Genomic DNA, 25,278 nt, shown 5'->3' on the forward strand with positions numbered 1-25,278 from the left:
GAAATGACAAAGCTGAGACACAAATGAAGACTAATTCTGCTTCCTGCTGTACACACACCTTTCATTCTTAGCTCTGGGCATAATTGTCTGCATCAGTCTTAATTTACTCTGTGAGATCTGGACTCCTAACTGAGGGTATTTCATCGCTCAGATGTGCCAATTAAGTCTACCCAGATAGACCATAAAAAGGCAGATCAGAAAAGTAAAACACTGAGTGTCTCAATTTAGCAAATTAGACTAATCTGTAAGGAATTCTTAGCTGTCTGAAATAGAAAACCTATTGCACCACAAAAATGCAAACTATATTAAATACCCAGCTTGGTGCCTGAATATATTTTTAAAAATCAAATTGTACTCATTGTGTTGCTGATATAGAGTTTCTTTCATGGAGATCTCAATAAGTAGAGAATGATCCTGAGGTAGAAATTTCACTTTATTTTAAGACTGATTTAACTCTGATGTGTACGTCTTCCTTTCCAATCAATGAAGATTTAAAACTGTACCAGGCTCAGCAACCCTGGCAACATAAAAACAGTACTAAGACAGAGCAGTAAGTTCAGCTTTGAATTTCAAGCACTTCAGTGTGGGACTTCCTTATAGTTTGGGGGTAGGGAGCTATTCATTTGACATCTGCATACTCCCACACTGCATGATTGGCAGTTTCCATTAGTAGGTGTATTTTGTCTTGTTAGTGGCTTGGTATAAGTAGTGGTGTATATTGATTTGTCTGGTGTAAATGTGTCTTGTGATAGTTTAGGTCTGGTAGTCTGCAGGCAGAACTGCCAAACCAGAGAAAGTACAGGTATCTGGAGAAGAGTAGCTGTGACTTGCCCCATGGGGTGGTGAAGAGAGAAATGAACCGTGTTGTTGCACCATGTTGTAAAACGAAAGAAGTCTCTCCAGTTTAAACTCCACTGGCTTTTAAAAAACAAAATTTGAAGGTTTAGGCTTTGGCTTGTCCTTGTGTAGTTGTTTTCATGATGTGGAAGATACAGAGTTGATTATTGTTAATTATTATTGTTGTTACTACTGGCTTGAGTTTTCTAGGGAGTTTGGAAAACACTTTTGAAGAGCAAACATACAACAGGGGGGAAAGATTGGACAGCCTCATTGTCTGGCTGGCATCTTCGTCATAAGTTCATTGGTAATCTTGGACAGGCTCCTTGCCTGTCTGCCTTTTTTGTCTGCCTTTTTGGGGGACGTGAAGAAAAGAGTAATAATAGCCCTAACCTCATTGGGTTGTAAAGTTTAAATGGAGCAATAAATGTGAAATATTTAAGTCTGAGCCCAATACACAGTGACCACCAGTAACTATTAGTCATTACCATTGGTTTTCTGACTCTAGATACATACGTAAGCTTATATGTGTGCGTAATCTCCAAATAAAACATGTCCAGAGCTAGCCACCTTCACTTAAAGAGATAGTGTAATTGCATCAGGGCTGGAACTCATAGGTGATAGAATGAGCTTGCCAGGGCCTCACCTGGAGGCCAGGAGATCCTGTGTGTCTTCCTGTCTGTGAAATGGGGACTGAACTTGGCTCCACTTCAAGATGCCTGGAAGTGATAATCAGGCATTTGATAACTATTAGCTGTTCCTGTGTTCCACCATTAACTGGAAAAGGAAGAAAAAAGATTCCATCACGCGAGGATGATGCTTCAAATAAGGATCTGTGGAAACTGTGAAGAAGAGCTTAGAAACAGTGATGTATATGAAAAAGTGACATCTTTTCTAGGTGAGAGCCAGTTAGAGTTCATACTGGTATGCATGGATCCATTTGCTGATCAAAACGTTTTGCTGGGTACCAGTGGCTCATGCTTATTATCCTAGCTACTCAGGAAGCTGAGAGTTGAGGATTACAGTTTGAGGCAGCCTGGGCAAGAAAGTCCACATAAGACTCTTAGCTCTAATCAAACACTGAAAAGTAAAAAATGGTAGAGCATCAGCCATGAGCAAAAAAGCTCAAGGACAGCACCCAGATGCTGAGTTCAAGTCTTGGGACTGGTGTGCACACCCAGGCAACTTCATGTTGATGTTACTATTTTTTTCGGTGCCTTTTATACATTTTTTTGTTGACTGTAAGTAGGTCATAATTAGTACTAAAATATTTATATATAGATGTATAAGTGAGTATGGTTATTGAGTTGTTTGGGGAAAAGTTCCTTCTCTCCACACTAGGGGGCAGTGAGCCTCTGTGCAGGGTCAGTTGGAACTCTACAGTCTGTTCTAGGTTTCAATGGCACTGATTGCAGCTCTGCTCTCAGTAGTTGTGTCATATTCCTCCTGTCTGCTCAGATACCTTGATTTCCAGACTCGTGGCTATCCTAGATGCAGAGGATGGCATTAGTCCTGTCAGTCTTACATGCTTGGAGGCCTGTTCAAAGTTGAAGTAGATGTTTTGACATTTGTTATTATTTCTTCACATTAAACCTGGAATTAACTAAAAAATTGTTTTAATAAAAATTCTGTAAAATGTTAATAATTACAAGCTAGCATCTGATATTTATGTACTTTCCTAAATGTATTGTACATGTACTATTTCATTTAGTACTTGTAATAACCCATTTTTTGGCTCATCTTATGGTTAGGTTCAGAAGTGCAGTAGTGGCAGTGATGCTCTCTAAAGTTGCAGGCCAGCATCCGCTTTTCCCTTCTCAGTGGTGTCTCCAATCTGTGTTTCTTATTGAGCTCTGTGCTAGTGTCACTGTGGAGTCAGATGGGCCACAGGAGGTAGGAATCAATCTCCTCATTCCCCTGGAATAATGTACTCCCTTTGTTTTATTGGGTTGCAGCTGGAGCTATTACAAGTCTAGAGTAAAGGAAAACATGAAGATGGGAACATCAAAGGCATGATTTCCTTCCTAGTAATGTAATATAAATGTAGGTTAGGACTAGACTCCTTTTTTGCTTATCAGAATTGTTGCATATGCTATCACATCTTTTGGCTCAGCTTTTCCTGTGGTCCTGGAGAAGCTTGCAAATAGGCTTGCAACTTTCCATTAGGTGGCTTACAGAAACTAGTCCCATGTCCCAAATTGGACCCACTGGGGAACCTGAGAAATGGATCTCAGACTGGAAAATAACTTACAATAGTCTATTTTTTTTTTGTTCAGATAAACTTTTTCAGTGTTTTGGTTAAAAGATTATAAAGTAAGATTTTTTTCTGATATGGGTCATTCTTTGTTAATGGACCTTTGCTGTGTTTATCTAATGGATAGAGCAATGCATTAAGCCTTGGAGTCCAACAGATAAAGAGTAGAAAGCAGGATAGTAGGCTTCTAGTGAGGCAGCACAGAAAGTTCTGTGACTGTTTCTACATGACTGACTTTGAGCTTTAAACTATGCTTTGTCTCTAGCTTAGTTCTGAACTTCACTCACTCATTCTGCATTTATTGCATGTCTGTCATGCTAATCTCTGCCCTCCCATGCTAATGAGGGAGACAGACCTGGATTCATAATATGCTAATACTAGATGGGTATAGTAGACCCAGTGTGCTCAGGTGGAGATACTTGGAGCATAGGGTGCCTGACTCCCGGGTCAGGGGTCTTCCTCTGAGGGGAGACATTGCTTGAAAGGGGTCTGAAGGCCTCACCAGGTGTGTGGATGTGCATGTTGGGAGGAGGGAAGAGACAGATAGTAGACAGAACTGAGGTGGCACAAACAAGATTTGGAATAGTGGCACCTCCCTGGGGTTTCTGCTTATACAATCTGTGCATATTGAAATACTCGAACTTGTAAAATAAACTTTGAATGGTGGCAACTTGCTCTCAGGTGTATGCTTAGGGTTCCATTGACAAGGCACCCCTGTAGCTTATACTGTGCTGGTGTCATTCAACTAGTTATGGTAGGTCTGCGTTGCTTTTGACAGATCATTGTTACAGAATGAGTCCCAGACCCCCAGCTTGGGCCAAGGTCTCCTCCTGCACAAATGTGGGGATCCAGGGGGTGTTTCTGTGCCCACATCTGATTGGGATTGGAAGTTTAAACTCATTGCTGGCTTCTCTTCTAAGTGGCTGCCAGTGGAGCCGACAGCAGGCTGAGCATGGCAGCCATGTGAGGAGTTAGAACCCCTGCCAGCGAACACCAGGCTCACTTCATTTTATGTGGCTGCAGCTGTGACGATTACATGTGTAGATTTTTTAAAATGAGAGGATAGAGAACATGAGGAAGTCATTTCTTTTCTAAAAAGGTAAATATTGAACAGTTTACAGCTCCCTTCCACTTTTCTTGGTTAACTGATACTGAAGGGACAGAATTTTGGAATTTGGGCCTGTTTTCCTTTTTTTTTTTTAGATTCTAGCTTACTTGGGTTAAGATCTTATCCCTACCTCTAGTCGATTTCAACTCATTCTGTTATATACTGATTGTTATTGTAACATAAAAGTTCTCTGTAGCCACAGAAGTTTATTGTTTATAAATCTATAGCAACATTTTTACTTTTTTGATGCTTTGGAATGGAACCTGAGACCTGAGCAAATAAACACTGTGAGACTGAGCTACAGCCCCAGCTCTGCCCCTTGGCAGATGTTTTTGAATTAAGGCATTCCAGTAGGTGTCTGGTCAAAGGTTCTATGTTGACTGCATGATTTTCAAAACTTGACTATCTATTGGATAAAATATGTCAAAGTATGTGTGTGTGTGTTAGTTCTAGGGCTTGAACCCAGGGCCCGAGCACTGTTTCTGAGGTTTTTTTGTTGGTCTGGTCAAAGGTTCTATGTTGACTGCATGATTTTCAAAACTTGACTATCTATTGGATAAAATATGTCAGTGTGTGTGTGTGTGTGTGTGTGTGTGTGTGTGTGTGTGTGTGTTGGTATGTGTGTGTGTGTGTGTGTGTGTGTGTGTGTGTGTGTGTGTGTGTGTGTGTGTGTGTGTGTGTGTGTGTGTGTGTGTGTGTGTTGGTCCTAGGGCTTGAACCCAGGGCCCGAGCACTGTTTCTGAGGTTTTTTTGTTCAAGGGCAGCAGTCTGCCACTTGAGCCATTGTTCTACTTCTGGCTTTTTGATGAGTTAATTGGAGATAAGAGTCTCTTATGTTTTGCCCTGAGCCCCTTCTGTTCTCTCTGCTTCTTGGCCACTACATGCTCCCTGTCATCATGTTCTGTTTCACCATGGCCCAGCAATGATGGAGCTAAGTTCTGAAACCATGAGCACAAATAAACATTTCTTTCTTCAAGTTGATTTTCTCAGGTGTTTTGTCACAGTACTAGAAAGCTGACTAAATACAGAGTTGGTACTAATAATAAATGTAACTGGATTTGATTCTAGCCAGGCTACACCCAGACTTTTGTGTGTCAGCCTGAGCTTCTGCCTGCATCCAACCCAGAGTATTCATAGCATGGCCTCCCTCATTATATCTCCTGATGGCCATACTGCTCAGCCAGGCTGCAGGGCAAGCTGATCACTGAGGTGAGGATGGTGCTTGTGAGACTTCGGTCAGCACATAAGGAGAGCCACTGTTTCTCTTTTTGCCTTGTTATTTGTGGCAGTGTTCAGCTCTTGTTTCTTTCTGTATTTGGATAATTTCACCTCTCTTGTGGGCTCTGTGGTCCTTCTTGGCTAGATTCTTCCTGAACCTGCTGCTTCAGTGGGTTCCCCTCAGGTGGTCAGCTCTGAGTCTCACGAGGAAGCATGGTGGTGTATAACAGTTTCTCAGCCGGAGCCACGTGTGCGTGTGGTTGTAGGTTTTTGTCTTTAATACGTGTATATGATTCTACTGGGGCAGTTTGTCTTCACAATGGTTCAGGTGCCTGTCGACCATAATGAGCCCTCCCCCGCCACCACCTCTACTCATCCTTTGGCCAAACAGAATAAATGTTCAGCCGGTTTGTCTTTATGAGTCGGAAACCCTAGGAGGCAATTATTTCTGTGGTGGCTTATGTGGTTTCCTAGGTACTGTGTCCTGTGGTGACATGATGCCTGTGTATTTTAGAAGGGAGAGGGAGGTAGGAGGAGATTGGGAGACCTTGTCAGGATAGAATGATGTGCTGGGAAGCTTAACAGCCACAAACATCTACTGGCTGAGTCTTGATGAAACAGTTGCCCTCTCCCAGTGGAGTTTAATGTGTGATGTTCTTGCGTGGCAAATTATGATCTTGCTGTGCTGAACTGCTAAAGCGAATATCTTCTGGTGTTTTTAATTCTCCTGTAAAATTATCTTTTAGAAATTGCAAAATGAATTCTTTTTAAGTGGCCCTGGTAGCTTTTGTGATTCTTGGAGTTTCACTCACCTGCAAATCTACTTAATACAAGTTAAGTGTTCTTTGTTAAGCAGACCCTTGGTGCTGACTTCTTAGTAAGGGTGTGGAAACCAAGGACTATCCAGTTATCTGAAACTGATTGATGGCTAAGTTTTAAAGAGCAGTTAGCAAGAATTCAGCTATGTGTGTCAGGAAAATACATACTTTTTTTTTGGAGCTCTGACAATAAGGTAAGAAACCTGAGGGTTTCTTCAAGTCAACATTACTGACATGTGAGACCAGGTAACTTTTTCAGTGGGAGGAGCAGCTGCGCCATGTGTTGTAGGATGCTTAGAGGCATCCCCAAGCTCCTGCAGGATGCCACTCCCTCCACATCTGTAGCAGCCAAGTGTGTCCCTGTGTCAGATTGCCCTGTGCCTGTTGAGAATCACCCCTCTACACCATTGGGATGAACTAAATTTGTAACTAGCATGAAACCTAGAAGAGTAAAAGACTGTGAAAGCCACCTAGAGATACTTCATTTTGCCAGTTGTGTGCAGATAATTTTTAAGGAAGGAAAATGCTAATAAAAGAGAAGAAGAGATTGCCTTTAGAAGTTAAGCATTTTTTAAAAAAATAAAGGATATTAAATTTTTATATGAAAGATTATCACTTACTAAACCCCACTCTTATGTGATAACTATTTCCCAAGACATGGCCATGTACTGCCTCTTCCATTTGCTCTTCTAGAAATTACCAAGAGAGCTTCATTGATCTCATTTCTGTGTTCTCTCACTACCCTGCAGTGCAATCTTAGATCACCAGCTTACGCTTTCTTCTGGATTACAAGTACATTTCAGCTGGCCATTCCATTGTTACTTTTAAGAATTGAGATTTTCAGCCAGTCAAGAGTTGTGCTTTATGGTCTTGCCAGCAGTGCCCTAGGTGGTGGCATTTAGTCTCCTTGCTGCTTCTGTGACAGATACTAGGGAAGGGACCATCCCTCCAGCGGGCTCAGTGTATGGTCTTCCCCTCTCATTTTCTTTCCTGCCCTTCCCTTCCCTTCCCTGCATTAGTCATCGGCAGATAAATGCCTTGCTATGGATGCTGCTGCTTTCCTTCCCTTCCTGTGAGCTTTTTAGCTTGAAGGCATTTATCAGTAGCGATATTCTATTTATACTATCTTTGTGACATTTGGAGTGTGAATTGTACTCATGCTGAACAACATCATCCTTTTCTTCTGAAAGTGAGTGGAGTCTCAGGATGCCAGGGTTCATGTGAGTGCATTCTGGCTAACGGCTGCACCTTCTCCTATCCGAGCTGCTCTGAGACTCAGGGCAGACGTGACTGATGCCTTTTTTGTCAAACATTATGACATCATGCTCCTGAGATACAAATGTTCATCTTATTTTGTATGTAAAGGGATAATATTCCTAATTCTACAGCTTAGACTTTACCTAATGAGCCTACTTTTTTTCTGAGTGGCATAATTTTAGTATGTTGATATTGTTAATGCTCTGTCTCAGTGAAATAATTAGAAAAGGGAATCAGAGACGGTCCTTTTGACCAAGAAATTATCCTTTGCCCAAGATACTGTGTTGTTTTATGTTAATGACTACCATGGAATGGAAATAGTGATAAATACTTCTTAAAATTATACTGTATCACCATTGTGGAGATATGAAGCTAACTAAAATTTTTCTCAGTCTTTTTCTGGAACCAAGTTCATATATCTTAGGAACTAGTGAGAAATTTTTCCTTAGGGTATTCCAGAAGAGGAGCAAGTAGTTTTGATAATGAAATGAGACCTTAACTGGAATATTTCTAGAGAGGCTATAATAACTCACATAAGAATTGACTTGAGAAGACAGGAAAGGAATTGGTTTTCTTTGAATGTCTGTGTTTGGGGTAATGCTGGCAGCAGAAACTTGAGAGACCATCCTTATTTTTCTGTTTCCTCCAGTGTATGATCTAGAACTATGCTATTTTATATATCTTATAACCAAAATAATATTTATATATCTTATAACTAGAGTAACAGGGACATGATTTTTATTTTCATTGTAGGAGGTGGAATAAACTGAGACTGCAAGACAAAGTGAAATGCCTAAAGCTGGATGATGATTCTGAGGAAAGCGATGCTGAATTTGATGAAGGCTTTAAAGTACCGGGTTTTCTGTTCAAAAAGCTCTTTAAGTATGTGCTGTGTATTCTGTCTTTTGTATTTGTCACCAAGTCATGTGTTCAAATTAATGTTTTAGGAATTACACAATAGTTACCTGTGGGCCCTTCAGGTACTTGGAGCAATTTATTGCAAAGACAGACACTGTCAAATGAAATTTTAGCCACATGCTGTTCATTAAAATTAGATGATAATAAATTGACTGAAGTGTGCATTGGGTATGTTTGTAAGCTGATGAATCTATATGGACCTGTCTCAGCAGACTAAAAGCAATACATTTAAAAGCCTCACCATCAAAATATTTTTTTTTGTTCATGGTAATTTTAAAGGACCAAACTTTTAAGTTCTTAAGTCAGATTAATTTAAGAAGTTGAGTTGTATATTAAAATCAATAATGAGAGTTGTTTATTAAAATCAAACCTTGAGGAAGTTTTTTTTCCCTTCTATGTGGATATAAAAAACTATTGAGATTATTTTCTAAGTGTCTTATATCATACCTAAGGGTATAATACTTTTGAGCTGACCAAATGTGTATCTAAATATTTTATGTAGATGTCCATCTCATATCAAAGGAGAGCCCATAGGCAGCAAGCACCTCAAGGATTAAGTCACTGTTGGAAGTTGACTTAAGTTCCACCTGTAAAGCACCGGATGCTGCCTGATAAATGCATGCTTGGTCTATATGGCTGGGCGGGTCTCCCATGATGAATGTAAAGACCCAGGAACATTTTCAGTCTCCTCACTCCTGGGAATTACTTAACAAGATGCTTTAGGAAGGCTTCTTAAATGCCTATAGGAAGTTAAACCATTAAATAGCTTCTTTCTCTTTTGTATCATCAATTTGTAGTCCAGAGCAGGATACAAACTTCTTTCTGTGAGATAATTAAACTTAATGTCCTTTATAGATTCAGCCTTCAACATGCCCTAAACTTGCGGAAGACATTTTAAAAATAGCATGCTCTTATATTTCCTCTCAGGGAACTTAAGAGTGTGTGTGATACGTATATGTACATGAACATATACATTTGTGGTGCTGGGGACAGAACCCAGGGCCTCCTTGTTCATACTAGTCTCGTCTAGTGCTTTACCACTGAGCCACAACCCCAGCTCTATATTAAAGTTTTAATTTCTCTCTATTGGGAGGGGTTGGAGAGGTAGAACGGTTACTTTATCCTGCTAAGCATATAACAACACTTGAGTCCTCACTGTGTAAATTGACTTGGTAGAATAGCTGTAAGTGAACAGAGGAAGAACTGTATAGAAAGCAAAATCCAAAGATCTCTAGTAATTTCTGCAGAGAAGTCATTTCATAGCCTGGAGAGGTGACTGTTTTGTTTATTGCTTCTCCCAAATGAAAATTAACTATGAAAAGGTAAGTAATGACAACATCTATTGGCAACTCTTTTCATTTCCTCTAAAATGATTGCTTATTAAAGAACAATCAAAATAGTATCAGCGTTGTACTAGCAAAACAGAATACCCAAATTATAGATTAAATTGATTTAATAAAGACAGGATACTTCTGCATGTGTAGTAAGTGATTTGGAAATATCCTCAAGAGTCATGTTGAATGTTTATTTTTGTGTAAATGTCAGATCTTCTAGGAAGGAAATTTCAGTTAATAGAACCAAACATCACTTACTAAGAATGTGCTGTAGGAGTCAGTATATTGGCCATTATGTTATAGTTAGTTATATAGTTATGACCTTATTATAGTTCATATAAATACATGCTAGTGTTTTTAATTAGCCTTAATTATACTTTCCTGGAAAGTATTTTGTTTTATCTATATCCATACAAACAAGATTTTAAATATTTTATAAGTATTATAAAACTTCCATTCTGTTTCTCCTATTGTAGGAAAAGAAATTAAGAGGAGGGGTAAAGTCTTCTATTTTTATTTTATGATTAAGTTTTAGCCAGGCCAATTTAACCTTAATCTGTAGACATATATTTTTTACTGTATTTACTGTACTCTGGGGAGTTGAATTAACAAGCATATAGCTATACACTAGGAAGAAGAAAGTAGTTTCCATTAAATGCTATTTTCTGCAGCATCATGTTTAACCTCTAAATTTCTATTTTGAAAATTTGCCTGACAGTTATTTATCTGTTTACTTTAGCAGTCATGTGACAAAACTTGAATCTTTTGACCTTACTTTTGCTCAGCCAGACTAGAAAATGCAGTCTTGAGCTGGGCGCCAGTGGCTCATGCCTGTAATCCTAGCTACTCAGGAGGCTGAGATCTGAGGATTGTGATTCAAAGCCAGCCTGGGCAGGAAAGTCCATGAGACTCTTATCGCCAATAAACCACTAGAAAACTGGAAGTGGCGCTGTGGCTCAAGAGGTAGATTGCTCACCTTGAGCTGAAGAGTGCAGGGACAGCGCCCAAGCCCAGAGTTCAAGCCCCACGACCAACCGGAAAAAAAAGAAAATGCAGTCTTGGGTTACTGTGAGAATGCTAAGACACTTAGACCAATTCTCTGTGGTATTTTCTGATGCTCTTGTCCCATGGCAGAGAAGACTAGCTGTACAGTCATTTATAAGAATCCTTAATGTTTCTAAAGAGCAAATTTAAATGCTTTTGGAAGGTGCTTATTAGGAATGAGAAACAGTGCACCCAAAATTAGTTAGTGGCGTCACTGGAACTCAAGCCCAGACCCCTCCTCACTCAGCACACAGCCCTACTTAGCAGGTGGTGGCTGCTTCTGCATGTGTGCTTGAGTTTTCTTTAGCTGCAGTCTTGAGTAACTTCCTGGGCAGTGGATGGGTAGAGAGTAGCATAGCACCATCTTTATATAATCCCTACCTGTTGATGATGCAGCGGACAGGGCTGCTAACTAGTTCTTTCTCCGTGCACATCTTCCTTTAAACATACCTAGGTTTGGAGATGTGGAAACATCCAGCAGGCACACTGTTACTGCCTCTCTGGGTTCACACAGAATCCAGTATTCCAGCCTCATCCCAGGATCCTTCTAGAATTGCATACTGGCTACTGTTATTTTCATAATTATCCAATCGGAGCTTTCCAGATTTTTCCCATTTTAATTGACTTTGGGCCTCAGAAAGGAAAGGTATTGGCCTCTGTTGGATGGAGGCTGTGAGATGTGGGAATAAGTTGAACTGGGTTGAACACTGGAAGGTTCTGGTCCATGCCCAGGGTTGCTGCTCCCACAGTTCTTTGCATTTTAGTAAGAGGAGGTCAGTTAGAATTGGGAAACGGAGGGCACACAATGTTTTTTAAAGGGCTTTTGTAATTTGTCTCTCTCAAAAACTGAGGTAACCCCAGTTCATGAGCCACCTTTGTTCCAGTTCAGAGTTTTCTCTGCCTTAGCCTGCTTGACATTTGGAGCCATTTGTGGGGACTGTCCTGTGTATTACAGAATACTGAACAGCGCCTCAACCCCTGTCCACTAGTACTTTCCAGTTGTACTTTCCCAATTGTAACAAAAATGTCTTCAGATAGCACCAAATTTGTTCCTCAAGTATCCCCCAAGTTGAGAACTGTTGGTCTAGATTATTTCCCAAGGAAAATCACCTTGGAATCCTACAATTCTGGATTTCAGTCTGGGTTTCTTTAAAAAAAAAAAAAAGAAAAAGAAAAAAAAAGTCGATGTGATCTGTTTCTTAGCCATTCTCAGCATTTAGTTCCTACCTATAAAATGTGTTGACAGTTGTGCAGGTTGGGTGATTGCCTCTCCAGCAATGGGCTCCTCACTTGGCAGCCATTATTTTCTGATGACATATCACACATTAATGGAATTTGTCCTTTTTCCCAAACTAAATGATCTTATATCCTCACTTCATTGGGTTTTGGTTTTTTAATCCTTTTCTCCAAAGTGCATATCCAATGTATCTACTATAATTGGCAAACTTCATAAGCAATAAACGTCAATTTTCTTTATTTTATAGATACTAATGACAACAGCTAGAGTCTTAACTTCTAAAATTGATTTACAAAATTTTGAGGGAAAGTTAATTACGACATATTTATTGAGAAGAAAGTAAATAAAATCAACTCAACATGAACAAAAGTACAAAGTGAGACTTTGTGTGTGCAAGTTGGTACTGAGTCTTGAACTCAAGAGTCTTCCGTTCTTGTTTGACTTTTTCTGCTCAAGAATGGGAACTGAGCCCTATCTACTTGTGGCTTTTTGCTGGTTAATTGGACATAAGAGTCTCTCTAATTTATCTGCCCAGGTTGGCTTCAAACTTCAGATTTCTAGTCTCATCAGTAGCTTGAGGTTGCAGGGGAGCCACCAGTACTCAAAATGAGATTTTTTTTTTTAAGTAGGCATACCATTTACCCAATAGTAAATGTTAAGGCCATATGAGAGCAGCTGTATACCTGTATATATAGTGTATGTATAGCTGTATATATACTGTATATATAGTGAGTAGCTCAGTAGCCTCAGTAGCTTTGCTTTTTGGCTTTGGGTGAAAATAATACATTGGCTTTTATCTTTTTAAGTTAGGTGGTTTTTCCAATTAGGTAGCATTTTCTACAATTCCATGATATTAATTCTTTTACTCCCAGAAAATGCTTTTACATTATTCCTTTTTCTTAAGAAAAACTCCACTTTATGTTTATAGATTGAATTTGCCATTGGTAGAGAAAGGAAAACACCAACTCCTATTTGTTTTGAGAGGAGAAAGTGATATATTGTTTCCTTTTGACCTGTATTCCTTATTTAAAATTTTAACAGCTCTGATCCTTTTGTACCTATGATAAAATCCCTGAATCAATTTCTGCTTTAAAATATTAAAAGACCTTTTGTATTATTGAGTCTTTAAACTATTCTTTTTTGCATCTGCTAGAAATACAACAGAATCATCTGTTATGGACTAATTTTGAGGACAGCTCTATTATTCAGACTTGTTTATGGACTTAAAATTTAATTTAATTTTTCCTATAAAAATGTAATGATTATCAAGTGACTTTACAACAACATAAACGATAAATTGTGGTATTCTCTGTTCTGTTGATGTTACTATTGAAAAAAAATGACCTTTCCTTGTAGAAAAATATATGTTCAGTACATTTATATTCTGGAAATACTTGGGATTCCTTCCCTAAAAATAGAGTAAATAAGAGGTAATAAGTTTATGCTTGTTTACCCAGCTCTTTGTAATGTTGGAAAAGAAATGAAATAGTCCCTAATTACCCCATCTATCAGCTTAATTAGAAATGTGTTAACATTCTGTAAAGAAAAATTTGTGATTTTATGCCTAGGTGATCAAAAATGTATGACCTTATAAATATAATACTCATGTAAAACACACATCCGCATGTTTCTCTGATTGGTACTAGAACCTAGCCAAATGATTAATTCATGAGTACTTTCTGTTATGATGTGTATTACCCACTGCTTGCCATTTTCTTTTTTCTTGTTGGTGTTTGTTGTTGTAGGTACCAGCAGACAGGTGTTAGGTGGCTGTGGGAATTGCACTGCCAGCAGGCAGGAGGAATTCTGGGAGATGAAATGGGATTGGGCAAGACCATCCAGATAATTGCCTTCTTGGCAGGTCTGAGCTACAGCAAGATCAGGACTCGTGGTTCAAATTACAGGCAAGTGCTCCTCTGCAGACTGTCAGTCTGTGGAGCTCAATTAATATTTCATCAGATGTATTGCTGTGGAGGAGGGTCTTGTGAATTATTGATGACATTTCAATTACAATATTCCTTTAATTCTTTTAGTGGAGGACATCAAAGGAAAAATTTTACGAGACAGTGGAGCTGTAGGGCAGGAGAAATTAAACATGTAACACTTTTAATGAATTCCAGGCATTGATGCTTCATTTTGCAGATGAGCCCCACTAGATATTTTGGGTCAATACAATGTCTAAGGTTAGCTCCTGCAAATGGATTGTTTACAAACTCAATTATGTTAATATCAATAGTTTACACAATATGGAATTTTAAAGTAGACATAATACCTTTCATTCCATTTATTAAATTTTACATTAAAATATTTGTTCTGGCAGGCGACCAGGTGAGCATTACAGTAAGTACAAAGTCTATTCATGGGGAAAGTTGAGCTTTGAAGAAGTCATTCCCCCTAATTTCCCTTACAGTCAGTGTGCAGATAGCATTTATAGATAGCTCTTTTTTTGAATGAAGTTATTTATCTGCTCACTCTACTTTGGTTCCCTTCCTGATCTTTACACTACACATACACAGACACACACACACACACACATACACACTGTATATATCAATATATTATATATATAATATATAGAAAAGTATCTTTGCATTTTAGTCTTTATTTTTCTTAGAAATTTAATTTATCATGGCTTTGATATTACAAAATAATGTGCATTTAACAAATCAGTATATAATCTGTTCATTGTAATAGCACAAAATTCTAGATCTTGAAATAAAGAACTGTGAGCATTTCCTTATTTAAGCTATAAATTGGCTTCATGGAAATCTAGATAAAAATATTGAAATTGAATATTGAAGTTGTACTGGAGCAGAAGATTTTTTTCAAATATTACATTTTAGGAAGTGGCACTGTGGCTCAAGTGGTAGAGTGTTAGTCTTCAGCAAAAGCAGCTCAAGGACAGTGCCCAGGCCCTGAGTTCAAGCCCCAGGACTGGGGGAAAAAAATGACCTCCACTCAAATATTACATTTTACCAGGGAATGTGAACATAATCCAGCCTAACGGAAAATTGAGAGTTGAAAAAATAAGCATGTAAGGTCTCTTCCTTTCCTCTTCACTTTTCTTCTCTTCTTGCTTTTTTGCAACTGGAGTCATGTCTCCAATTCTGGCTTATTTTGCTGGTTAATTGGAGAAAAGAAACAAGGATTTGTCCACTGGGCTGGCTTCTCATCATGATCCTCAGATCTCAGTTCCTGACTGACTAGGATTATAGGCATGTCTCACCTGTTAACCTCCTTTAAGTTTTATTACCTAAGATTGTTACTCATGTAACATCTCTTTGGTTAGTTTGGCCACAGGTTAGGCTGCTTTCATAACTGGAATTTTCAAATGGTTTCCAGTACTGTTTCTCTTCAAACAATACCTGTTATCATGAAAATTTGTGTAGAGATTAATACTTTAGGCCTAGGAAACCTAAAGTCATCCCTGCAGGGTAGTTTTGATCTAAAAATTAAAATGTATTCTCTCTGGAATGGTAATGATCCTGCTGGGAGAGACGTTGGGCTAATAATGAGCATCAGCTGTAATCAATTAACTATCAATGCCTATATCCTCTTTTCCATAATGCTGTAGTGTGCCACATTGGTCTTGTGCCCAGATTGTCTTTATTTTTTATTTTTAATATTTCATTTTTATTATTAAGGTGTTGTACAGAGGGTTTACCTTTTCATAAGTCAAGTAATGGGTGCATTTCTTTTTTTTTTTTTTTTTTGACAATGTCACCTCTTTCTTCACTTTCTCCCAGTTTCCCCTAAGGTCATCTTTATTAAAATAGAGTTGGAAAAAAGGGTTTCCCGAAATGTAGCCATATATAAGCCAAACAACAGTACTCTATGAATTGTGAACTGAGGAGCTTGCTTCCCTTCCATTTAACATGCCTACGTAAATAGGGTACCATTTCCCTAAGTTTTGTAACATGTCATCCTCTACCTGGGTGGACTTGGAGTTCTCTATGTTCTGTCCTAAAGAAAATAGTCCTTGAGCTGCCATTGCATCACTGGCTGTGTGTATTTCCTCTGAATCCTCATAGGCTACAGTTGGTGTCCTAATCTGAGATAATCTTGGTGTTACAATGTTAAAGTCTTGAGCACTGGAAGGAACTCTGCAAGTCTTTGGATAACTTCATTGCAAATAAGTTTGGTTATTGTTATTTAGATTAGTGCTTGTTATATGTCTGTTGGTTTTTAGAAGATTGAAAAACACATGGTTAATAAAAATGTACATCTACTGTTATATTCCTGGTTCATAATGGATATGAACACAGTGTCTTTTCCCTTTGTCATTCTTTTTATTTTTATTTTTTTTTGTGGCAGGGGCTATGGGTTCTGGGATATGAACTGGGCCTTGTACTCTTGCTTAGTTTTTTCACTCATGGCTGGCTCTCTGCCACTTGAGGCATGTATCCACTTCTTGCTTTTTGCTGATTCTTGGATTTGTCTGCCTGAGCTGCCTTTTAACTGGGGTCCTCAGATCTCAGCTTCCTGAGCAGCTCGTATTATAGTCATAAGCCACTGGTGTTGATTTTTTTGTGTTCTTTTATGATGGGTATCCTGAATTTTATAATGGAAAGGAGGTAAATTATTTATCTTTCAAATTTCAATGACTAGTCTAGTGTCTTAGTTATTATTTATTTTATACTGAAGAGTAAGTATCCTAAAAAGTTAATAAAATTTCAAGGGTAAATATACATTGTAATTTCTACTAAATTCTAGGTTAAAACTAGCAGGTTTCCACCTTGTAGGTTAAGCTATTTGACTGCGAAGCTATTGACATGTGCTAAATTCATTATGTAATCAATTTTGAGCAAAGATGAAAGGAGCTGTAGTCTGTTTGGTGGTTGATCTTAATCACTCTGGTACATTTAGCCATTTCTTTTGCTCAGCTCACTGGTACTGGGTTGGAAACGGGTAATTCAGTTGACAAGAATGTTAGTGGTTTGATTGCCCCTTCTGTGGAACAGGAAGGAACAGGCTCTGAGCATGAATACCTTGTCACTCTTCTACTAGAGGGAGAATGGCAGAAATTAAAGGGCATAATACTGCCAGATAGATGTTCATCCAGAAGAAAATAGTAGCATTAAATGACAGTGTGCTACCAAATGTTGTGGTTTGTATATTATAAAAGAAAAACTGCTGTACAGCCTATAAAGGCATATGTATGGATTAATGCTTATGTGATGTGAGCTTGTTTTAAATATTTTACACAGCTTTTGATTGGTTGGTCCCTAATCCCTGCTAAGTGCATATTGATGATAACTCTCTTTTATTCCCCTTGGAAGATATAAAGAAGCTGGTGCATTTAATCCTTTTAAAAAGGATTGCCATCGTGGAAGGGGCCAGGGGCCAGGGCAGAGTCTGCTCTCCCCAGAGAGCTTCAGGGACACCTGTCTGGGCCCTGCCTTTGGTAACAACATGGCTTGGAAATTTTGTAGGAAGTGTTGAGTCTGTTGTGGCCTCTGACTGCTGGTCCAGCCCTTGTTTCCCAGCCAAAGGCATTGACTGTGTAACAGAAGTCAGGGGGACTCATGAGTGACAGAGACATTTCATGGCTTAAACATCCTTTTAGGTAGGGCTTGACCAAAACTCACTTTTAGGCAGAACAACTATTTTTATTTTTGTACATTTTGAGTTTTAGCATTTCAAGCACTATGAGGTTTACTTTGAGTCATTTATAAACATTGTTTTAAGCTTAGGAATCATTTAGCAAAAAGAAAAAAAAAAGTTTAGGAATCACTTACCAAAAAAAAAAAAAAGTGAAGATTACATATGATCCCCCAACTCAAAAAATACTCTTTCATGTGTGGATGTATTTTTCATCAACTTAAAAAGATGTTTTTGATAGTCACTAGTTGCTGTCTGTAATCTTAGCTACTCAGGTGGTTAAGACCTGAGGATCAGGGTTCAAAGCCAGCCCAGGCAGGAAAAGTCTGTAAGACTCTTATCTCCAATTAGCTACCCCAAACCTGAAGTAGAGCTGTGGCTCGAATGGTAGAGTACTAGCTTCAAACAACATTTACAGTGCCCAGGCTCTGGATTCAAGCCCCAGGACGAGTACCAAAAAATGTTTTCATGTTCATTCCTTACCTGCTGTGGGTTGTGTCGTGAGATCATTCCAAGAAGAGAATGTCCCTGCTTTTTTCTTCCATTGCCTAGGAAGAAGGCACATTGCACAGGGACAGTATGTGTGGAGTCATACCTTAGGAAGAGTTGGCAGCTTGTCTGGAAACAAAGGAACCGGGAAGGCTCTAGCAAAGAAGCTGGGGTAAAGGATGAGTAGAAGGTAGCTGGGAGAGAGAAAAAGGAAAGAAGGAGCAAGCAAAGGTTGAGAAGCCAGAATGTGCACCCTGTGCAGCTCAGGCTGGTGGAGTACTGACTGGCTCCTGTGGCAGGGGTAGGCTGGTGGCAGTAGATAGATAGAAGAGATGAGTTGGGTGAGCAGAGGCCATATCCTCGTGGTTTTATAGGCCAGACCAAGGGGTATAGGCTGTCCCAAGAACAGTGGACAGCTGTTGGAGGCCTTGATGTGAGGGGATGAGACATTCATATTTTACTTTCAGAATTACGCGAGATGCTGCCATAACCTAGATGAGTGGTGCTTGTGACTAGAGCTGGAAAGGGAGAATGATTTAGGAGGTGGAAGTGACACAAAACTTGATGCAGGTGGCTCATGGTCAAGATGGGGGCTAATCAAGGAATGCAGCCTGGATGTTGAATTTGGGCCCCTGGAAAAGAGGTGACAGTTCTGTGTGTTGATTCGAGAGGGTGGGTGGGAGGGGTTGCTGTGGGGATGTCTCCATGTGCAGTTATCCAGGAGGGCAGTTTGGAGCTTAGAAAAGACATCTGGCTGGAGCCAGGTTAGCATCCCTGGTGGTATGGAGAGTTGAAACAGTGGGGATTAGTGAAATTGTGGGAAGTGTGAACTGTGGAGTGATTGTGTGCTTTTTGTTTCATTGTTGGTGACTGTGCTCCCAGTAAGGGAGGCAAGGCAGGCCAGGTGGCCATGGACCTCTGACAGTCACCTTCTGCAGCATTGAATGCTTGTATATTGAGTGTGGTGTCACTCTCATGGCTGCAGTTTGTTTAACTTATATTTTACCCTTTTTTTTTTTTTCCTGGAGTGAACTCAGGGCCTTGTTTTTCTAGGCAGGTGCTCCATCACTTAAGCCATACCTCTACCCCTTTTTTTGCTATAGCTATTTTTTGGCTAGGATCTTAAGTTTTTACTTGGAGATGGTATTAGACCACAGTCTCTTATCTCTGTCTTCCTTGTAGCTTACATGATAGGCCTCAGCCCAGCCTGGCCAGCACCTGGCCCCTAGCCCTAGAGGGACCACGGGAGAAAATGAGGAAGGAGGGAGGCTTGTTTTCTCCAGTGTAAGTTCTTCCTAGATTAGTCGGTCCTACCAGGTCAATGTTGGTGGATTAGGAGGGGTTATAATGGCATACTCTGCACTGAGTCTTTAGAGGAATGGGAGTCCTTCATCAAGGCTATACCAGTGGTCAGGGCCCCATAAGGAGGTGGGAGGGGAGAGCCAAGCCTGCTGCACATGGCTTCTGTGAGGAAGTAGAGAGAGGGTCACACCACAGTGACCTCCACCCGGCTCTTGGCTACCTAAGTGTCAAGGATGGGAATGATTCCATAAATAATTTTACTTTTATTATTGGTAGCATTATCTTGGACTATTAAGTATTCCTCAAGACTATTCAATAAACTCTGACAGTATTTACTATAGGACAACATTCTGAGTACTTGCTGATGTTCACTTCTTGATCTACTTGGTACCTATGCTCAGCACTGTCATTACTCCCATTTGAACATGAGAGACTGAGGCTTGGAGAGGTTTAGTAGTGTGTTGACATCATGCAGTTAGTGCATGCAGAGCTGGGGCTGTGACCCAGGCAGTACTCCTGACCATGAGCCTGTGCTGGGCTAGTGACATGATTTGCTCAGCCCTTCCCTTGTCCCTGAACTGAACATTCAGGTCGTATCCACCATTTCCATAAGCAGTAGTACAGTGCTCATCCTGGCATGTTGGGATGGCTGGGTCAGTGTGACTGCCAGCAAGGTGAAGCCAGTGTGGTCCACTCCAGCAGTGTAGCATCCCAGGGAGAATGCTACTGGTGTGAATGTCACCATGGGTACCCCAGCCTTCTGAGACCCTAAACTATCTCTGCCCTGCTTACTTCCCAGCATGGTGAAATACACTGAAGCTCTGTGGGCTGAAAACTCAGAGTGTGAAGCTTCAGAGATACCGAGATGCTGCTGTATTCCTTTAGCTAAGTTAGGGTAGATTGTGTAGGAACATGACTAATTTTAAATAGTACAAGAGGGGCTGGTAAGGTAGCTCAGGGGTAGTGTGCTTGCCTCGCATGCACAAGGCCTTGGGTTCGATTCCTCAGCACCACATAAGCAGAAAAAGCCAGAAGTAGTGCTGTGGCTCAAGTGGTAGAGTGCTCACCTTGAGCTGAAGAGCTGAGGGACAACGCCCAGGCCCCAAGTTCAAGCCCCATGACTGACAAAAAACAAACAAACAAAACAATAAAGTGTTTTTGTTAGATTTGTTAGATTTTCCTTTATTATAGGTGGTAACTTTTATGGATTGGTGTTTTCTCTTAACTCCTGCCTTCACAAATTGATGACTGGAATCATGTAGATTTTACTTACTATGGATTACCTCAGTATCCTTTTAATTTTTGGCTGTAGGAAGGATTGAACTCAAGGCCTGAGCTTGCCACTTGAACCATGTCCCTAGTCTTTTTACTTCTACTTTGTTGTGCAGATGAAGTCTCATACTTTTGCTTAAGCCAGTCTCAGACTATGATCCTCCTTTTGTGAGTAGGTGGAGTTCTAGGTATAAACAACCACACTCAGCTTGTTTTTACAATAGGGTCTTGCTACCTTTTTGCCTGCATTGTCTTCAAACCATCATCTTCCTACCTTTACTTCCCTATTACCTGAGATTACAGACATATGCCACCATGCCCAGCCCTTTGATGTTTTTATTCTTTAAAGAAAATACCAGTAAACTTCTGTAGCTTGGATTTTCTTTTTTGAGCTACTAAAAATTTTTGTTTTAGGCAGTTGGTTATTCTTTGCTGTCTTTCATGGTTATGTCTTGAACCTTTGGGTGCAGGTTCGAGGGGTTGGGCCCCACCGTAATTGTCTGTCCAACAACAGTGATGCATCAATGGGTGAAAGAATTCCACACGTGGTGGCCTCCATTCAGAGTGGCAATTCTGCATGAAACCGGCTCCTACACTTACAAAAAGGTAATGTTACAGTACTTGAATATTCCTCATTCATTTTGTATGAAAGCCCTCCATTTTAAATATAGTTTTTCCTTTGAGCCATGTATTTCTCCTGTCTGTGTTCCTGTTCCCTTTAGTCATTTAAAATTATACACTTAGAATTACTGACATAATTTCTGTATTTTCAAATAAATTAAGGCATGTTTGTTGTCTGGCATAGCACAGCTGGACATGAGGAGTAATCTGATTGTGTGGAGGGGATCATAAGTCACATGGCTTACATAACAGTTAACTGAAAGTTTTAGGAAAGTTGATGGTTTACAATTTTAGGAATGTTGATACAAAGTAATAGCAAGATTAACATCTCTAATCCCACATCTGAAATACTCAGTTTTCTTTTTTCCCTTCTCTTCTGTCTTGCCATCCTGATTGTGACTATGTGCATAAGTTCATTTTGCATCCCAAGGGTGTAGGCATTTGCTGAATAAATAAAAGTCATGGTTTTACTATAGGTTTTCAGGTTATGTTACTGACAAGAATTGGCAGCTTGTCACTTAGTCTTTTACACTCCTGAGTGTCCCTGCACCCCAGAAAAGCAGTGCTATCTGTAAGGGCCTCAGAAGTCTCACCTCACTTAGAGAAATACTCAGAAGGTTCTCATTTCCAATGTCTGTACCATGGCCCACACTGCTTCCTTTCTTCCACATTCCATGTACTCATTGTCTTGTGTGAGCAAAAATTTATGGTACAAGTGGATCAAGAATATCTATTATTTGGTAACCCAAATAAGCGGAGGTGTCTTGCTTATACTAGGTTTTAAGGTTAAAAAACAATGGAACTTGCATAGGATTATAAAGGATAAATGGAAAGCAAACTGAGTTGAGATAATCAATGAGCTAGAGTTAAGTGCTGTGATTTTTTTTTTTTAGAAAGTGATTTTACATTGAGAAATAGGTGGTTTTTCTGCCCAGATTAAATCCTTGCAAGTGTCCTGACTTGACTGTATAAAACCCTTCTGTCTTGTTTTTTTTTTATTGCCATTGTTTGTTGGTATTCTGTAGATTTCAAATGATCACACAATTTCTTAATAGTGTACATATTTTCTTCTTCCTCAAATTGCCTTTTACCTTCCCACTTCTCTCCCCATTTGCCCAGTTATTTTTGTTAATAGTTTCTTTAATAGGCAGCATAATTGGGAGTTGTAAAATGTATACCTAGTAACTAAAAAAAAAAAAAAAAAAAAGATGTATGGAATAGTTTCAGCCAAATGATTAACTCTTATAAAAGTTTTTAGGCTTCTGAAACTCCTGTGATTTTTTTAGGTGAAATCTCATTTAATAGGGGGGTCTAAGGTTTTCTTTTTCTCATATAATTTGTCATCTTTTTACTAGCATGGAAAAACTTCTATGTGAGTTGATTAATATTTGTTAGATAACATGATATTTTAGGTACTTGATATTCTTAGGACTCTTAAAACATGGATATGATGTTTATAATCTTGAAGTGCCAACTTTTACCTTCAGGGACAGAAAGTATGTATCAAAACTCAATGGAAAAGGGCAGTTGTGTAACACTTGGTAACAGTGGGTAGTGGCATCAAAGTGTGTGTTGTCAAGTTTCTTAGTGATTAAGTTTTTTCTTCCAATTAGTTAGGAAATGTGTAATGGTAAACTGCTTGTGTTCTGAAGTGTTTGTGACTTTATCTCTGCCATCTTTTTCTACTGTGTAGAATCAATTCTGCAGAATAGTTTAGCTAACTCAAAGCATTTTGTCTCATTCAGTTCCTGTCATTCAATGGTATAGGAGTGGGGAAAGCAGCCCTTGCCTACAGTTTTAAAAGCACAGGTTTTGTAGTCACCACCTAGAGTTGGAGCCTCAGATTTGACATTTTATAATTTTGGGACCTTGGATAAGTCTGGGCTTCTCTTTGCCTGGTTTGATGACCTGACAATGGGAATTTAAAAGTAATTTGGGGAATGTTCATTGGATTAATGTGTGTGCTGAAGAGTTTTGTTGTAACAGTAACATGGGCATTTAAAGGTTATAGCACTATTTCTTGTCTTGTTAGGAGCAAAGCATATCACAGGCCTAGATGCTGAATGAGACATTGTAGATTGATTCGGTATACATTCTGGTTATCAGTAATGCTCATGACCACATGAAATTGCCATTGTGTATTCTTCAAAATGCCCACTTTCTGAATTGCTAGGGCCAAAAGACTTGGCTTTTTAAAGGGATGGAGTCAAGTAAAAAATGGAAAGAGGGTCTAAATATTGGAGAGCTGTTCCAAGTACACAGTTGTAACACGTGAAGTGTTTTATTTCCTGCTAGCTTTAAAGTTAGTGTATACTTGATAGAAGAAATGATAGATGCCCGGCTTATTCTCGGAGCTATATTGTAAAATTATGTTGCTGGAGCCCCCCTTTTTTTCTTCATTGTCAGCACAAATCCTTGTTTATTAAAGATTTAGCTTGAAGGAAATTTTAATTAATTACAGGTGCAGTAAGTCCTGCCTGGGAAGCTGCCGTGCTGTGTTTACAGTGAATGGCCTTCATGTGCCTGTGCTTCCCCGCTCTCCCCGCTGCCTGACAGTGTGATTTATGGCTGTTGTTTTCTACCAGTCCACTGTTTGCCCTCTAGGAGGGATTGGTCTCCTGAGCCTCCATAATAACAGCAGCACTTCCACAGACATCTTTTAATGACAACAGCATTGCATTCAGTAAGTCAGGCTAATTGCAGATGTACCCTATTAATTGCAAAAACTAGGAGAGGTTACATATTTTACAAGCTTTTAATTTGAAACCGCCCGAGATGATTTGTCTTAAGTGTTTGGATAGAGACGTCCATAATATTCAACATTTCACCATTATTGCAACTCTAGCCCAGTCAGTTATAGAATCGGAGATTGAATCAGATAAAAAGTCTTAGCTGTGTCTTTACCCTATGGCAAAATAGAGATTATATTTTCAGTAGGGACATTTTAAAACAAGTTTGTTTTTTGGCATATTCTTTCTATAAAAGCAACTTAATTCTTATTAACTGAAATACACCTTTCTGAATATAGTAGGAGTTTTGAATCTATGTCTAACACTGTAAATTAAATAACTTTAATTCTTTCACAATTAAAAGAAGCTACACATTGCTTCAGTGGCATATATTCTGGCATCTTATTTGTTCAACTGTGGTAAAGCTTCAGGCTCCACCAAGTGATGTCCAGTACTGGTCAGGGTTGTGCCTCTTAGAGGCTCATGGGATGGCCATGGTGGAATCTGCATCCAGCAGATGGGAGTCCTGAGATTCATGAGCAGTGGGCCAACACTTGCAGGATTTGTGTGCACGGGGAATGTTCTAGAAATGTGAATGGTAATTTTGCTTCTGCTGTGTTTTAAGCTCTAGACAGCTGTAGTTGTTTTTCTGAGCCTACACAGCTGTGTGTGCAGTGGCCTCGGCCATGGAGCATTCCCATGGCTCAGTTTGCTGCTGCCTTGTGCCCCACCTTCTGTCATGGCTTCTGGCAACTCCTGCCCTCCTGCTGGGAAAGCCAGCCATAGGGCACTGATTGCCCAGAATCAAGGTGGGAAATTGAAAGGGTTTTTTGTTTGTTTGTTTGTTTGTTTTTTGGTACTGGGGAACAAACACTGGACTTGATGCTTGAGCTAGCTTCCAGCCCATGATAGGAACTGTAGGTGTGGGAAAAGTGTGGAATCAGCTGTGGTGTGTCTCACAGTTGTGGCACACCTGAGAGAAGCTGGGGTGTGGAAGATGCCTCTTTCAGCAGTACTCTGCTCCTCCAGCAGCTCTGGACATAGCAGTATAGTTGGGGGAGTGGGGTCTCTTGGTGTGTTTGAAAGGCTGAGGACCCCAAGGTATTGACTGGTACATTGTACTCAAGTTAGAGCTAAGAGGTAGGGAAAGCTAGGTAGCCTTCAATTTGATAGTAAGTGGGAAGGTGGCAAAAGAGTAGTTAGTAAGTACTAAGCATTGTAGTGAGTCTATAAAGTAGT

General features: G+C 39.6%; 1 protein-coding gene across 2 annotated transcripts in view; it reads left to right on the plus strand.

Annotated features, from left to right (window-relative positions):
- The window catches only part of Ercc6 (ERCC excision repair 6, chromatin remodeling factor), a 69,783-nt gene that overhangs the window by 19,491 nt on the left and 25,014 nt on the right, over nt 1–25,278 (plus strand). For both annotated transcript variants that reach the window (XM_042696507.1, XM_042696508.1), the window contains exons 6-8: nt 8,246–8,374; nt 13,771–13,929; nt 21,160–21,295. In XM_042696507.1, coding sequence (XP_042552441.1) covers nt 8,246–8,374; nt 13,771–13,929; nt 21,160–21,295 — 424 coding nt within the window. The remainder of the gene's footprint in view (nt 1–8,245; nt 8,375–13,770; nt 13,930–21,159; nt 21,296–25,278) is intronic.

This window comes from Dipodomys spectabilis, unplaced genomic scaffold, assembly GCF_019054845.1.
Source record: "Dipodomys spectabilis isolate Male_0828 unplaced genomic scaffold, ASM1905484v1 ptg000207l, whole genome shotgun sequence".
NCBI lineage: Eukaryota > Metazoa > Chordata > Mammalia > Rodentia > Heteromyidae > Dipodomys > Dipodomys spectabilis.